Source organism: Anguilla anguilla, chromosome 14 (genome assembly GCF_013347855.1).
Source record: "Anguilla anguilla isolate fAngAng1 chromosome 14, fAngAng1.pri, whole genome shotgun sequence".
Classification (NCBI taxonomy): domain Eukaryota; kingdom Metazoa; phylum Chordata; class Actinopteri; order Anguilliformes; family Anguillidae; genus Anguilla; species Anguilla anguilla.
In genome coordinates, this window is record NC_049214.1 from 5350221 (window position 1) to 5364025 (window position 13805).

The 13805-nt window shown below is 49.0% G+C and overlaps 1 protein-coding gene across 10 annotated transcripts in view; it reads right to left on the reverse strand.

The window, feature by feature from the left end:
* Nucleotides 1-13805, reverse strand: part of ehmt1b (euchromatic histone-lysine N-methyltransferase 1b) — a 59431-nt gene that overhangs the window by 11905 nt on the left and 33721 nt on the right. For all 10 annotated transcript variants that reach the window (XM_035391133.1, XM_035391136.1, XM_035391135.1 and 7 more), the window contains exons 4-17: nucleotides 13527-13683; nucleotides 12136-12272; nucleotides 11235-11411; nucleotides 10668-10751; nucleotides 9917-10034; nucleotides 9043-9156; nucleotides 6421-6566; nucleotides 5486-5629; nucleotides 4501-4748; nucleotides 3482-3670; nucleotides 2979-3061; nucleotides 2747-2853; nucleotides 2034-2156; nucleotides 704-805 (exon numbers count right to left, since the gene is read on the reverse strand). In XM_035391133.1, coding sequence (XP_035247024.1) covers nucleotides 704-805; nucleotides 2034-2156; nucleotides 2747-2853; nucleotides 2979-3061; nucleotides 3482-3670; nucleotides 4501-4748; nucleotides 5486-5629; nucleotides 6421-6566; nucleotides 9043-9156; nucleotides 9917-10034; nucleotides 10668-10751; nucleotides 11235-11411; nucleotides 12136-12272; nucleotides 13527-13683 — 1929 coding nt within the window. The remainder of the gene's footprint in view (nucleotides 1-703; nucleotides 806-2033; nucleotides 2157-2746; nucleotides 2854-2978; nucleotides 3062-3481; nucleotides 3671-4500; nucleotides 4749-5485; nucleotides 5630-6420; nucleotides 6567-9042; nucleotides 9157-9916; nucleotides 10035-10667; nucleotides 10752-11234; nucleotides 11412-12135; nucleotides 12273-13526; nucleotides 13684-13805) is intronic.

The window sequence follows — 13805 nt, forward strand, 5'->3', positions numbered from 1 at the left end:
CCGAGGGTCCGTGAGCATAACTCAGCAAAAAAGGAAAAATACCTGTGTCTTTATATCTTACAAAAACGCAGCTACACCTTATGCTAATATTGCCATATTTCACACATGACACGATTCTATAAAAAAACAGCGGGATAAAACATTATGAAAATATGAAGACGTTTTAAGAAAAATAACGCGGCGTTGAAATGGGACAAGCACAATCGGGCTGTGATTAATTGAGTTTCCCTTAATCACAGTCGTGTCACATTAGCGCTGACGAGCACAATCGTGGAGGTGCTGCTTTCCTGGGAGAGCTAATTTATCGATTAGCGACCAGCGCGACCTTCTGTTAATATCGGGGCGATGGCAAAGACATTTACATCAAACTGCCCCTGCAAACACATTATCATAACTGGATTAACATGACAGGGGGGAAAAAAGGCAATACTGGGAAATGTGGTTGACTCAAAAACTACAATCCAGCAACTGTAAACTAAGACAGTTAAATTTACTATGTTCAGGTTTGTTCTAGTGCTTCTTTCTGCACTGTTCCAGGCTATGAGTGTCATTTATCCTTCTCTGTAGAAACTATAGCTTTTACGAAACCATTTTGATTGAACTTACGTACTTAGTCTTGTTAGTACTTCAGGATATGAGCATCAGCTAAATGGGTGTGTATTAAAACCCAGGTTGTGACCATGGCGACTGTGGACACACCCACCTGGCAGTTGATGTCCATATTTCCAGTGGATAGGAGGTGCTGTACGATGTCATAATGCCCTATTTTAGCAGCCAGGTGGAGACACGTAGAGCCTTCCGCATCCTGCAGGGAGAGAAGATGGTAATGACAAATTACATGTGATTGGTAAAAACACATCACATGATCGCATGGAAACTCGCTGTTGATTGGCTGTCTTAACATCTAATCGATATCAGTGGTGATGTTTTTTTCCAGAAGCATTTCACATGGCTTCTGAAGTTTGGGTTTTTACTAGACCACCAGGCATGATTAAAGAAAAAAAATAAAGTTGATATGCCGTATGGCGATGATGGTTATTACACTTAAATAAACATTTACAGTAATACTCGTTGATATAGTTCATCGCCCAGCCCAAGTACTAAGTACTGTCAGCACACAGAAGCATATGCATCAGACCTACAGTTAGTACCTTCAAGTATATCTATTTGTTTTCCATAAAGCTGTAAAAAAAAAAAACCTACATTCACATGCTTCATTCATAAAATACTTGCACTCAGCATTTTGCATAAAGATGAGGCTGCATCAATAGTAAAAACATTGAGAATGGCTGTTTTGGGCACCCAGCTGCTGAATTGTTCTGATCAATGTTTTTTTTTTTTTTACTGAAGGGAAAAATACAGATAATTACACAGAGCTGGGATTCTACAGGAGGGAACACCTGCAATGCTTCAAGATGTCCCATGCTGATGATGTCATCAACAGTGGCACTGCTCAGACAAGCAGGCACTGTCCTGTCATTTCACAGCAGAACTTCACAGCCACTACTTTAGAGAACATCTTGTGGAAATGACCCCACCATCAGAATCCCCCAAAATATCCCTCTGTACCACTGTGTGAAAAAGCTCTTTAGCCACACAGACCTTTCAAGCAATATTTGTGCCTTTGACTCACAATGTAATGCTAGGGTTCACTCCCCCCCAACATCCAAAGTTGCTGAACTCAAGGTCCATCATAAATCACAAAAAACAACTTGGCACACCGTGCTTGTTATAAACTAGTGCTAGTGAGAAGATAAGAAGGTTCGGTTATGGAGTCGATACTGTTCTGTACAGGGCGTATGTATCAGATATGAGTTTGTTGCATTTTAATGGGTTTAGGATTTACTCTGGATCTGTTATATGCAAACTGTTGGTGTCATATAAGCCCATATGGGCTGGGCATCGGTGTGATGCATGACACAATAATAAAATTCATTCATTCATTCATTCATTCATTCATTCAGTGCTGAACCGCACGCTGGCTGAACCCAGGCTGTGGTTGCCATGCCGACGAGGGAGGGGTCGGGGCTGACCTTGTGGCTGCCGATGGCTCCGGCCCTCAGCAGGTAGCGGACCGTTTCCAGGTGGTTGTTCTCGCAGGCGTCCATCAGGGGCGTTCTCTGGTCCTCATCGCACATGTCGAGGTTAGCACCAGCCTGAGGGGGGAACGGGGGGCGTGTTCAGACACACGCACACACACACACACACACACGCACACACACACACACCTTCTTCCTCTTCCCACTACACTGGAGGAGCTCACTGCAAGAGCAGCTGGCACAGGCAGATGGCAGACCACACAATCCACCAGAGGTCACTGTTGCACAACGATGCGCACAGCTTCCTGCTGACTGAAACACTCCGTCCCTGGGTCACCCTTGGGTCAATTATTTACACCTAGGAATTTATGAGATGCTCTTGTCCAGGGCAACTTACATTTTTACAAACAATCTATTTATACAGCTGGGCACTGACAGAAGCTATTTAGACTATGCACCCAGTTCAGGGGTACAATAGCACACTCCTGGGAATTGAACCTGCAACCCCTCTGAGTTACAGGCTCAGTTCCCTAACCAGAACCTCCCTCAGTCAAGGATTTGACACCGGACGATGGGGGGGGGGGGGGGAGGCATCCACTGAAATAAATTCAAACGCTGCCTAAGACCCAACCCTGCTCTCTCACGCTCTGCCCCCCCCACCCCACGCCCCACCCATAACCCAAATTTTGGCCCCAGCCTCGGCTCACCTGGACGAGCATGTGGCAGACCTCCTGGTGCCCGCCCTCGGCAGCCACGTGCAGGGGCGTGCGCTTGCTCTGGCTCTCCATCTTAAAGTTGGGATCGATCCCGTCCACTGGGGGGGGAGGAATGAAGAGCCCCAGGCCCAACGTGAGCATGTAGCACAGCGAGGACAGCCGGACCATACCAAGCACACCCCGCCGCCTAAAAGCAGGGGTGTTCAGGGAGAGAGTAGCTTACCCAGCATCATCAGCACCTTCTGGAGCTCCCCCTGCTTGGCGGAGATGTAGAGCTGCTTGGGGTGGAACCTCAGCTTCTTGGGCCTGAGAGGAAACGGAGCAGAGCAAGTGTGAGGTCACAATAGACCCACGGCCGCCATTACGGCTCAACACAGTGCTGCCTGGAGAAGCCTAAGAGCTTTCAGACCCACCAGCATTCCATTCCAAGTTGAGCAACAACAACTCAACAGAACCTGCTTCATGTGGCTTTGAGAGAGACACAGAAGGAACTACACTTTCAGAACGAATCTCATTGATAAAAACACAAACAGTACACGATTCAGCTGCAAACAAATTCACCAAGCGTATTACACAATAACGCATTTTTATGTTTGAATGTGTGTATATATACACACAAACAGACAATCTGAAGGTGGCTGGCAAGGCATGAAGATATCCGAACATAAATACATGTGAATATAATAAATAACATTAATGATTTTAAGAAACGATCGTTGTTCTTACTTCTCCGCATCAAGTGCCAGCAGGATGCTCTCCAGTGTTTCTTTCGGCTGTGCGGGCGGAGACCCCACCCCCCCAGCCACGCCCCCCGGCCCCACCTTGGACCCCCCGGGGGATGAGTCAAGCACCTCTGGGGATTTGGAGAGGGAGCTGTCCACCTTGTCCTCTCCGGACAGCGAGAGACCAGACGGGCTGAAGACCACAGACCAGAGAACAGCACTTTTTAAAAAATTTTTTTTTTTTTTTCATAAGGCAGACCGTTATCCAGAGTGACTCACACACAGCTTAAAAGAGTCCATAAGACGCATTTAAGGTCAGTTCCTACACTCATTTAAACGCAGATGCACAGCAATGATTGCCTTATCTGTATGTGGAAGCTCACATCAGATTTCCAGAGATAGCTTGCTGTGTGCACATAGATGGTAATCGCAACGGTGTCGGACTTGGATAGAATGGTGCAGAGAGAGAGGCGGCCATTTCCCTATATTCAAGTCGAGCTGTGATGGTATTCTGCACAACAGTAAATTGCATAGGAGTGGGCTACAGTCAGGCTCAACAAATGCCAGTAGGTCCCGAAACCCTTTGCCCTCCACCATGCTTATGGGGAGCATGTCTTTCATTACCATTTTAGCATTTAAATCTGTCGTGATTTCAGCTGGACGAGGTCTGACCACAAAGTTGGATGCTTGTTTGCTGTGATCAGCAGCCAAAGTAACATTAGGTGATCTTTTAATATGAACCTTTTGAGAATTTTGAAAAAAAAAAAAAAAAAAAGATTTAATATTCAACATGCATGCTTGTGACTGACAAATCGTTCACATCCCAAGTCCAAAGGGTCTCCTACTTCTGAAAATCATTTTCTGGCCCACAAACAGCTCTAAATGAGCCTTTATCTGTAAAAAAAAAAAAAAAAAAGAGTCTCCTATTGGACTCTCCTATTTTTTGATGGGCGAAGGACACAGAAACAGAACTATAACAGCAGAGGCCCCTCCCCTTTCCCCCCCGTCGCCGCGGGGACGCACCCGCCAGTGGTGGTGTCGGCCCGGCCCTCGGTCAGGCCGGCGGCTCCGGCGGCGGCTCCGGCGGCGGCGGCGGCGGGGGCGGGGGGCACGCGGGAGGTGGTGTCGGCCTTGGCGATGGTGACCTCCTTGGCCTTGCCGGCGTCCTCGCCGCAGTGCGGGCAGAAGCTCTGGCCCCTCATGACCGAGGCGCAGGCCCGGTGGAACCGGTGCGAGATGCTGCTGTCCGGCTGGCACTCCATGAAGGTCCCCTGTCCCGGAGAGAACCAGAAAAAACCGTGACCCCCCCTCTTCCCTCTCGCCTTTGCACCCCCTCCTAAAAACTCAGCGCTCGCTCGCTCACGCAATGGGTCCAATCCTCGGTGTACACGTTTTTCTTCACTTAGTTACGCTTTATTTAAAACAGGAAGTCTCACAGAGGTCAAAATGTCTTCAAAGACAAAGCCAAGACATGGGCAGGACATGTGAGGCTACATTTAAAAACCACAGAAACCCACAGACATCATTCAAATACACAGGAAACGTAATGAATTCACCGTCTATGAGGTATACTGATGATCTTGGGCGTGCTGGTTGAACATGCATTCGTGGGAGTTATTGTTATGATCGATTTAACTCTGCTTTAATGCTAAGCTAACTGCCTTCCTTTTTTAGAACCTTCATTTCCCAAAGGCGGATGTTGGGTTTCAGTAACCAGACGTCCATACTTCTACTAACTAGTGTGTGTGACCATTAGTTATTGCCTCTCAATCAATCAATCAATCAGACAGTCAATCAGAAAATCAACCAGTCAAATCAAAACAAATGTATGTAATATTGCCCCCTTCATAAACTATACAATTAACAGATAACAGTATTAGTCCTGGAAACCCCAGCACAGAGATTCCGGTAAATAGCATCGTGAAATAACGCTGATGGGTCTCTCTCTGGCCCTCACAGGTGGTTCGGGTTTTGGCTCGGGCGCTGCACCCGGAACCGTCCCACTCACCGCCCTGCAGAAGTAGCCGCAGCCGGGACAGCACTGGTGCTGCACTATGCCGGCCCGGTGGGCCTCGCACAGAACCATCAGCTGCACCGTGTTGGAGGGCCGCATCATTTCCTGTTTCAGCACGGCACTCTGGCACCGGGTCAGCTGCGGGGAGAGAGAGAGAGAGAGAGAGACAGAGAGAGAGAGAGAGAGAGAGAGCGAGAGAGAGAGAGAGTGCGCGCGAGAGAGAGAGAGAGAGAGAGAGGGAGAGAGAGAGAGAGGAGAGAGGGAGAGAGAGAGGGAGGGAGAGAGAGAGAGAGAGAGATATAGAGAGATAGATATATAGAGAGAGATAGAAAGAGACAGAGAGAGAGAGAGCGCGAGAGGGAGAGAAATAGAGAGAGAGAGAGGAGAGAGGGAGAGAGAGAGAGAACGAGAAAGAGAAATAGAGAGAGACAGAGACAGAGAGAGAGAGAGAGAAATAGAGAGAGAGAGCAAGAGAAAGAGAGAGAGGGAACAAGAGCAAGAACAAGAGAGAGACAGAGACAGAGAGACAGAGAGACATAGAGAGAGAGAGAGAGAGAGAGAGCGCGAGAGGGAGAGAAATAGAGAGAGAGGGAGAGAGAGAGAAAGCAAGAGAGAGAGAGAGAGTGTAGGAGAAAGTGATAATAGACCAAGACAGAGAAGCCCAGAAAGAGAGCAATGCAGAGGATAGAGGAAGACAGATTGAGTGAGACAACGCATAAGACATCGCTGTGTTGCTAAAGTGTTATGCTTTTACAGTAAGTCATTGTTTTCTGAGGCGCAGCGCGTGGAAATTATTTGGCATATTTGGGCAAAACACTGAATGGGATAAAGCGGCGTTTGAGGTTACAGTGCATTAAAGAGTCTATCCAGCGCCAGGCAGGCGGGGAGAAGGGAGCGCAGGGGGGGCAGAGCCCGTGCACCAGCCGTACCTGGCCGTCCACGCTCTCCGTGGCCATGCACTTCCTGTCGGCCAGCGTGAGGATCTCGCGGCTCTTCGGCGTCTCCATGCGGCAGCTGCAGAGCGGCAGCTCCTGCGCCATGTCCGTCTCCGCGGCGTCCCCGCCCTCGGTCACGCCTGCCGCGAAACACGCCACGCCGGGAAGCGTCATTACATTACATTACATTACAGGCATTTAGCAGACGCTCTTATCCAGAGCGACTTACACAGCTTTTACATAGCATTTTACATTGTATCCATTTATACAGCTGGATATATACTGAAGCAATTTCGGTTAAGTATCTTGCTCAAGGGTACAACGGCAGTGTCCTTACCCGGGAATTCGAACCTGCGACCTTTCGGTTACAAGCCCAGTTCCTTACCCACTGTGCTACACTGCCGCGTCGGGAGGACGGCAGCCAGCCGCAGTCACGACCGAAAGCCCACGGTCACACCGGTTTTAGAAAGGGAAAGCGATGTCCACAGTCGCATCGTTTAACGAAGCAACTGGTGCACCACTAAAAACGGCAATCGATACCCAACCATACGCAGTTCACTGCAGTGTTGGAACTGGTGGGTTATGGGAGGGGCTGTGGTGTGTAGTGAGATGACACGAAGAAATACACTTTCTTCATTTTCCATTGACTAGCCTGGTTAAATGCTGCACTCTTACATACAGTATACTACTTACAGTGTACATGGATTGTGTTGACGTATGTTTAGAAACAATATATCATCATGTTCAATGTGGACATTCCACAAGCTACATGAGGCTGCAGGTTGGGTGAAACAAAAAAGGATTCCCTTGAGAACCACTAGCTTAAGGGCAAACATTTTACTGAAGGAGAAAAATAGATAAATCTTAGATGTTACCTTTACTAAGAGAACGAGAATAGTAAAGGTAAAATCACAAAGAAATAATATTCTCGATTCAATGGCTTAGAAGCCCCATCCTTCAAAGTGCCATGTCATTGCCTTGGTTCTCTGCTTGGAAAAACCACCACCAGGGGGAGCCCATCAAGTCTTTGAGAAGTCCTTTTGTGACAGCAGATGCTAAGGCTTTGGCCTGAAGCTCGAAGACCCCTATCCTCCACGTCTGGTTCGTATACTTCCTAACTCCCACAACCGTTGCTCCAGGATCAGCTTGGCTAAGGAACGGGGCACACCTTTTACTAGAAAGCAGCAGCACACATGAAACGGGTCAGCCCTACAGCACTTGTACACTAATTAGGCAGCGCTCAACTCCCACAGCAGCACTGTGGAGTGTAATTACGGAGGAATGCTACAGAGAAAGCTTATGAGGTAGCACGCGCTATCGTGGCTCGAGGACGGGACTCTGGATAGGCTGGGTCGCCGGTTTGAATCCCACGTGAGAAACTAAAGCTGTGCCCCTTCGCGCGGTGTTTTTCTGCCAGCGACTCCAGGAAAAATGAATTATTCCACGAAAAAAAGCGTAAAGCGTAAAATGGGACTGAAGGCGGCAAGCATCACAAGCTGCAGGGCCTCAAAGGACCTCTTTCAAGAAAAAAAACCGTCAGTTCTACTTTTGACTGCGAAAGTAAACCAAGAAATGCTGGCCCCACGGTCACTCCCTCTATCTCAGTCACCTGCCATCTCACCCTATCACAATCTCATCCCTTTTCTCACCGCCTCACAAACTCACAGCTTCACTGAATCAAACTTTCATGAGTGTAAAAGGGTCTAAAAAGGACTTGGACCAACGTGGCAGCATTTCTTGAACAGAGCCTCCTTTTATCATTTCATTCACAAATACAGGAAATATTTGTAAAAAAGCAAGATATTAATCTCACAGATAGTAACGGTAATCGGTCAGTGAAAGACTCAGGTCCCTAACGCAAAATCTTGTCTTATTGCAGATTGCAGAGATAAGAGAGGAGAAGGGGTGAAAACAGAATCTGTAACAGGCTAACGTGCTAATCAACCCTTCCTTCATCTTGGGACGTTAGCATGCGGCTTTCACTGCGTTTTACCGCCATCGGGGGTCTGCTGGGTAAAAGGTCAGCAATATCTTCGTTATCAGCCAAAATTTTTGCCTCAAGTGATCCAGGCACAGTTGGAAACTCCAGCCCCTGCAGGTTCTCTAAGCTGCCTGAAACCAAAGGAAGATGCAGGCTTCTGGGAGGCCACCGTTTATTTCGACGGATGATAGAGGGGGGCCCTATCAGTGCACTTTCAGCGCAGTGAGGATTCCGTTTGGCGAGTTCTGACTGCAGCCGGGAGACTCGCAGGGTCGCGTGTGATTGGCTGCAGCGGCACCGAAGGAGGGAGGGTTTACAGTCGGCAAGTTTTTTTTTTCCCAAGCTCATTCTATCAATTACAACGCAACACCACAAAATTGTATGGTGACGAGAGCAGGCCACTCAGGCCATTGATGCTTGCTATTTGACTCCAGCCCTGGTCCTGGATAGTCACAGAGCAGCTGGCTTTCGCATTCACCTTAAAATCAACAACCAATTCAGACCCAAGAAACCAGCTGAGGTGAGTTAATGTGCTTCACCCAATCGATGCGACTTCACCCAATCACGACTCGGCCTGGTACTCTGCCTTCCCCCAAACAGGAGGAGTACCCCAAGGGTCCTCCCGAGGCCCTCACCTGAGTGCTGGGATGAGAGCAGCTCCTCCTGGGCCTTCAGGTTGAGGGAGTCCAGGGGCACCTCCGTGTACTCCTTACTGATGCCGGCCTGGGCCTGGGGCTCTGCCTCATTGCCTGGGCCAGGAGAGAAACAGAGAGAGGAAGAGAAGAGAGGGAGAAAGTTCAGGTTAATTCTGTCCTAATTTTGCTTAGATTTCATTTTATTACATGCCTGCATTTTTGTCTAGGAGGGAAGAGAGAGAGAGAGAGAGAGAGAGAGAGAAAGAAAGAGAGAGAGAGAGAGAGAGAGAGAGAGAGAGGCGGCCACCAAGGCACACAGCTACCATTTAAAACCAGTTGAAGTTGCTACTGCTATGGTTGAAGGGTCCCCTGCCAATGCTGACCGCAGCATTACAGGCAGCAACCTGGCTTTCCAGGGATGATTCTCAGGTTTCCCGACCGCACACCGCGATTCCGTGCCTCAGAGATGGCACAAAGCGGGGTGAGGGGTCTCCAGTGGCAGGAGACCGCTCTGGAAATGGACCGATGTTGCTGCTGTTCTTGCACCTGCACTTATGTCTATGCACTAATGTATAGATTTGTGTTGTTCTTGTACTGCAGGGATGGGTTTGATCTGTCAGTCCTAGTACTGAATATGAGCATGTGTGTGTGTATATATATATATTATGTTAATGTGTTTCTTTCACTGTCTGTCTGAGTAGGTGATCTAAAGGTTTGTCTTGTACTCCGAGCTAACAAATGCTCTCTACCGAGAGCAAACACCACCACCCTTGTTGCGTGCCAAACAACGGTGCCTCGTGTCTTTTCACGGGCCGACGCACCGCGAAAACGCCGAGAGCAAGCGGGAAACAGAAAAGGGGCGGAGCGCGCGTACCTGAGAGGCCCTCGGCCTTCGATCGGGCCTTCCGCTTGCGCTTCCGGGACGGGCGCAGCCAGGGGTTGTCGCCTTTCCCTTTTCTCTTCGGCCGCTTCTTCAGGCCGAACTCGGAGCTCTGGAGCGGGAGGGAGGCCCCGGGAGGGCGGGGGGGGGGGGGGGAAACAGGGAGGGACTGTTTTGCTCACTGGGCCCACCGACCGCCGGAGTGGCCACAGCCACCTGCTAGGCGCCAGCCAAACAGAAGGCCCTTTACCGGCCTCTCCGCAGGGCTCTACAGTGCTCCTATTTGTTTTTTTTTTAGGAAAATTGATATATGTGCTAACTGGAAAAAAGAATTTAAGAGCACTAATGTAATGATCGGGATGTAGTAGGGTGCTTCCTAAACTTACGAGCTACGTGTGGCTAGTAAATGCTAGCATACAGCCCTGCTCTAGGCTGTTCTCATAGGGAAGTGCCAGATGCAATTCTACCACCCTTCTTGTTTGTGTTCAGCAGGCTCACTTACGTGATCAAACAGATAACCAGCAGGGATGTCACAGGCACCGTACTGCTGTTTTAACCCAGGCTATTTTATTATTTATTTTTAAACACTGGGAGGGTAAATTACATTTTTTAAATGTTTGCTTTCATGGGAAAGTGCAGTTCCTCCAATGGGGCACAGTGTGGAAATGATGTCGTGCCACAGTCGGGTGTTCTGGAGGCTTATTAGGAAACGCGCGGCTCGTGCAGGTTGCCGACGTGGTCTCACCAGGTCCGAGTCGTTGCCCTCCTCTTCTCCGTCCTCATCACCTGACTCCTCCGTCTCCTGCTCCTCACCCACCTCACCCTCGCCCTAGGGAGGGGATTGGATGGAAAATACGGTCAGGTTACAACACCGCTTACGTTACCCTGCCCCCTGTCTATGGGACCCGCGTGACAGCCTCTGAGCCTTCAAAGCTACACACTACATCTCTGAGTGACTAGCTTCCAGAACGGGGTTCTCAAACTCTGGTACTAGAGGGCCGCAGTGTCCGTAGGTCGTTATTTCTGGTTTCTTTTCAAACAGCAGCCAGTTCAGGCCTTAGAAACAAGGTCCGTGAACTCTTTAGCCAATCAGCGTCCTGAATGTGCCACTCAAGTGATGACACATGCCGAAACCTGCAGCCGCTGAACCAGAACCTGAGTTTGAGATCCCTGCCCTGGGTGAAATCCATCAGAACCAGAGTATGCACCTTCTGCAGCTCTCTGTGGCATGGGGAGAGACAACAGCAGTCCAGATAACGGGTATGAGCCCACAGGAGTGTGGCCTTGCAGTGGCCAAGGAGGCGGGGCTAACCTGAGGGGCACTGCTTTCCTCCATTCTGTCCCCGTCCTGGGGGGCGGCCACGCCCTCCTCTGCCCCCTCACCACTCTGCTCTTCTTCTTCCTCTGACTCCTCCCCCTCCCCGTCCTCCGACTCCTCCTCCTCGGAGTCGTTTTCCACACTCTCTCCATTCACATGCAATCGCTCCTTCTGTTATATAGTGGAGAAGAGGCATCGGTACTGCTATTATAGCTCGCCACATTGGATTAATCTGCAGATGGGGCACTCCCATTGCGGATTGTATAGGCCTGTTTTTCATGCAATTTTTTTTACACTTAATTTCTTACTTTTTCTCTGAATTTGGAACGGCGAATTCCATTTGTAGGCCCATGCAGTGCATCTGTGTCTGCATGCATATACAGGACTGAGTGGATGAGTGACTGAGTGAATGCTGGCCTGAGTGGATGAGTGAATGCTGGCCTGAGTGAATGAGTGAATGCTGACCTGAGTGAATGAGTGAATGCAGGCATGAGTGGATGAGTGAATGCTGGCCTGAGTGAATGAGTGAATGCTGACCTAAGTGAATGAGTGAATGCAGGCATGAGTGAATGAGTGAATGCTGGCCTGAGTGAATGAGTGAATGCTGGCCTGAGTGAATGCGTGAATGCTGGCCTGAGTGAATAAGTGAATGCTGGCCTGAGTGAATGAGTGAATGCGTGAATGCTGGCCTGAGTGAATAAGTGAATGCTGGCCTGAGTGAATGAGTGAATGAATGAATGCTGGCCTGAGTGAATGAGTGAATGTTGGCCTGAGTGAATGCTGGCCTGAGTGAATGAGTGAATGTTGGCCTGAGTGAATGAGTGAATGCTGGCCTGAGTGAATGAGTGAATGCTGGCCTGGGTGAGCATGTGAGTGCTTGCCGGCGTGTGCTAACCTGTGCAGTCAGAGAGGCTCGGCTCAGGTCCTTGAAAATCTCCAGTACCGAGCGCTTCAGCACTTTGGTCTTCTTCTTGGGGACGAGGCTGTACGTCCCCATCTTCCTCTTCTTCTTCCGCGACACGGCCGCCGATGCTGAAACCATCACGGGGCTATAATCAGCGCTGCCTCGAGACGAGCCAATCAAACGCGTGCCTCTGAATGCCGACAGCTAGCTATCGATTGTCCACCATCTGTCCGTCTTCACAAGTACCTGCTTAGTGCCATTCAATAATAAACAGTAATCCCTCAATTCACCGTATTCTTGGCTCTCCTCGATAATGTCTGGGTGTTTTTTTTTGCCACTTAGGCAGCTGGTACCTACAACAACTTGATTGTATAATGTTTAATTGCAAACAGGAAGACACCATTCTCAAGAAGAGTGCCCCCTGTGGCTCTTTCAAAAAATGCAACCAACTGCAATCCCTCTGACCTGACAGACATGACACGCCCGATCTGACAGAGACTGCAAACGCAACCTACCAAACGGGAGAGCAGACCGTCCTGTTACCAAGCGATGCTTACATGCCAGGTGACTTTTCTGTTCTTATTTTCTCACTTTATATTCCTTCTAAGAAACAGAAGGAAGCCACTGGCAGATGCGTTCTGAGGACTTGAGTGAGAGAGGCCCTCCTAAAACATGGCCGCACTGTGCAGGGTGGCGACATGAGTAACTGTAACACACGCCGACGGCGCTGGGAACAGCTGGAAGAGAAACCACGGTGATTTGTACAAAATGGAGAGAAAGCCGTCACCTGGCAACAACAATAACCAGCACGGCAGGGTGTACTCGCACAGGTCACAAAGAGACAATTCAGAGGGAATTGTGCGCCTTCTGCTGGAAGAAAACATTACCGCCGCCATTTAAAAAAAATGTACACTGGGAATCATCTTTGATCAGACTCCAGTCCAGGCCTGGGGTGCTGCTGTTGCGACTAAACAACCTCTCTATTATTGGCCGTTTCGCCTGAAGGGAAGACAAATCGATCGATCGATCAACTGAGATATGCACACACAGCTTCACAGAAGGCATATATAAAGCAATAAAACCCTTTTTCAGAAAAAAAACATTGTACTTTGTAGGCAGTTGCGATGAACTCCGGGGAAATACTGTGATACAAAAAAAAAAATAGAATAACAATTATCACAGAGGAAAATTTTAAAAAATAATCTGCATTATTAAGCCCCCTGATATTGCTTATTAAAACTTGTAAGAATGACTGGTAAATTCAGATGACAGTGGAGGATGACTGAATAAGGGATACGGATTGGCAGCTCCTGATTGGTGGGTTGAGATGAACTCAGAGCAGCAGAAGGTCTCTGGGACGGGCGCGCTGGAGGAGGCCTGACCTGTCTGAGTCTTGGCGGGGGCGGCAGCCGATTCGTTTTGGCCCCGAGGTAGCTGGTTTTGGGAAGGTGGGGGTGTCTGTGGGGGTTTCTCCGCCTCCTGTCCGCTCTGACTCTCCTCTCTCCTGACGTTTGGTTCTTTTAGTTCCCTGTTCAGAAGCTGCAGACAGAAAAATTAGGGAACAAATAAAATAACGTTCTAATTTTCCAACCTTTATTTAAACAGATGTACAAAACAAGACCAGGTTAAAACCTAGTATATGGCTGACACACGTGATCCGG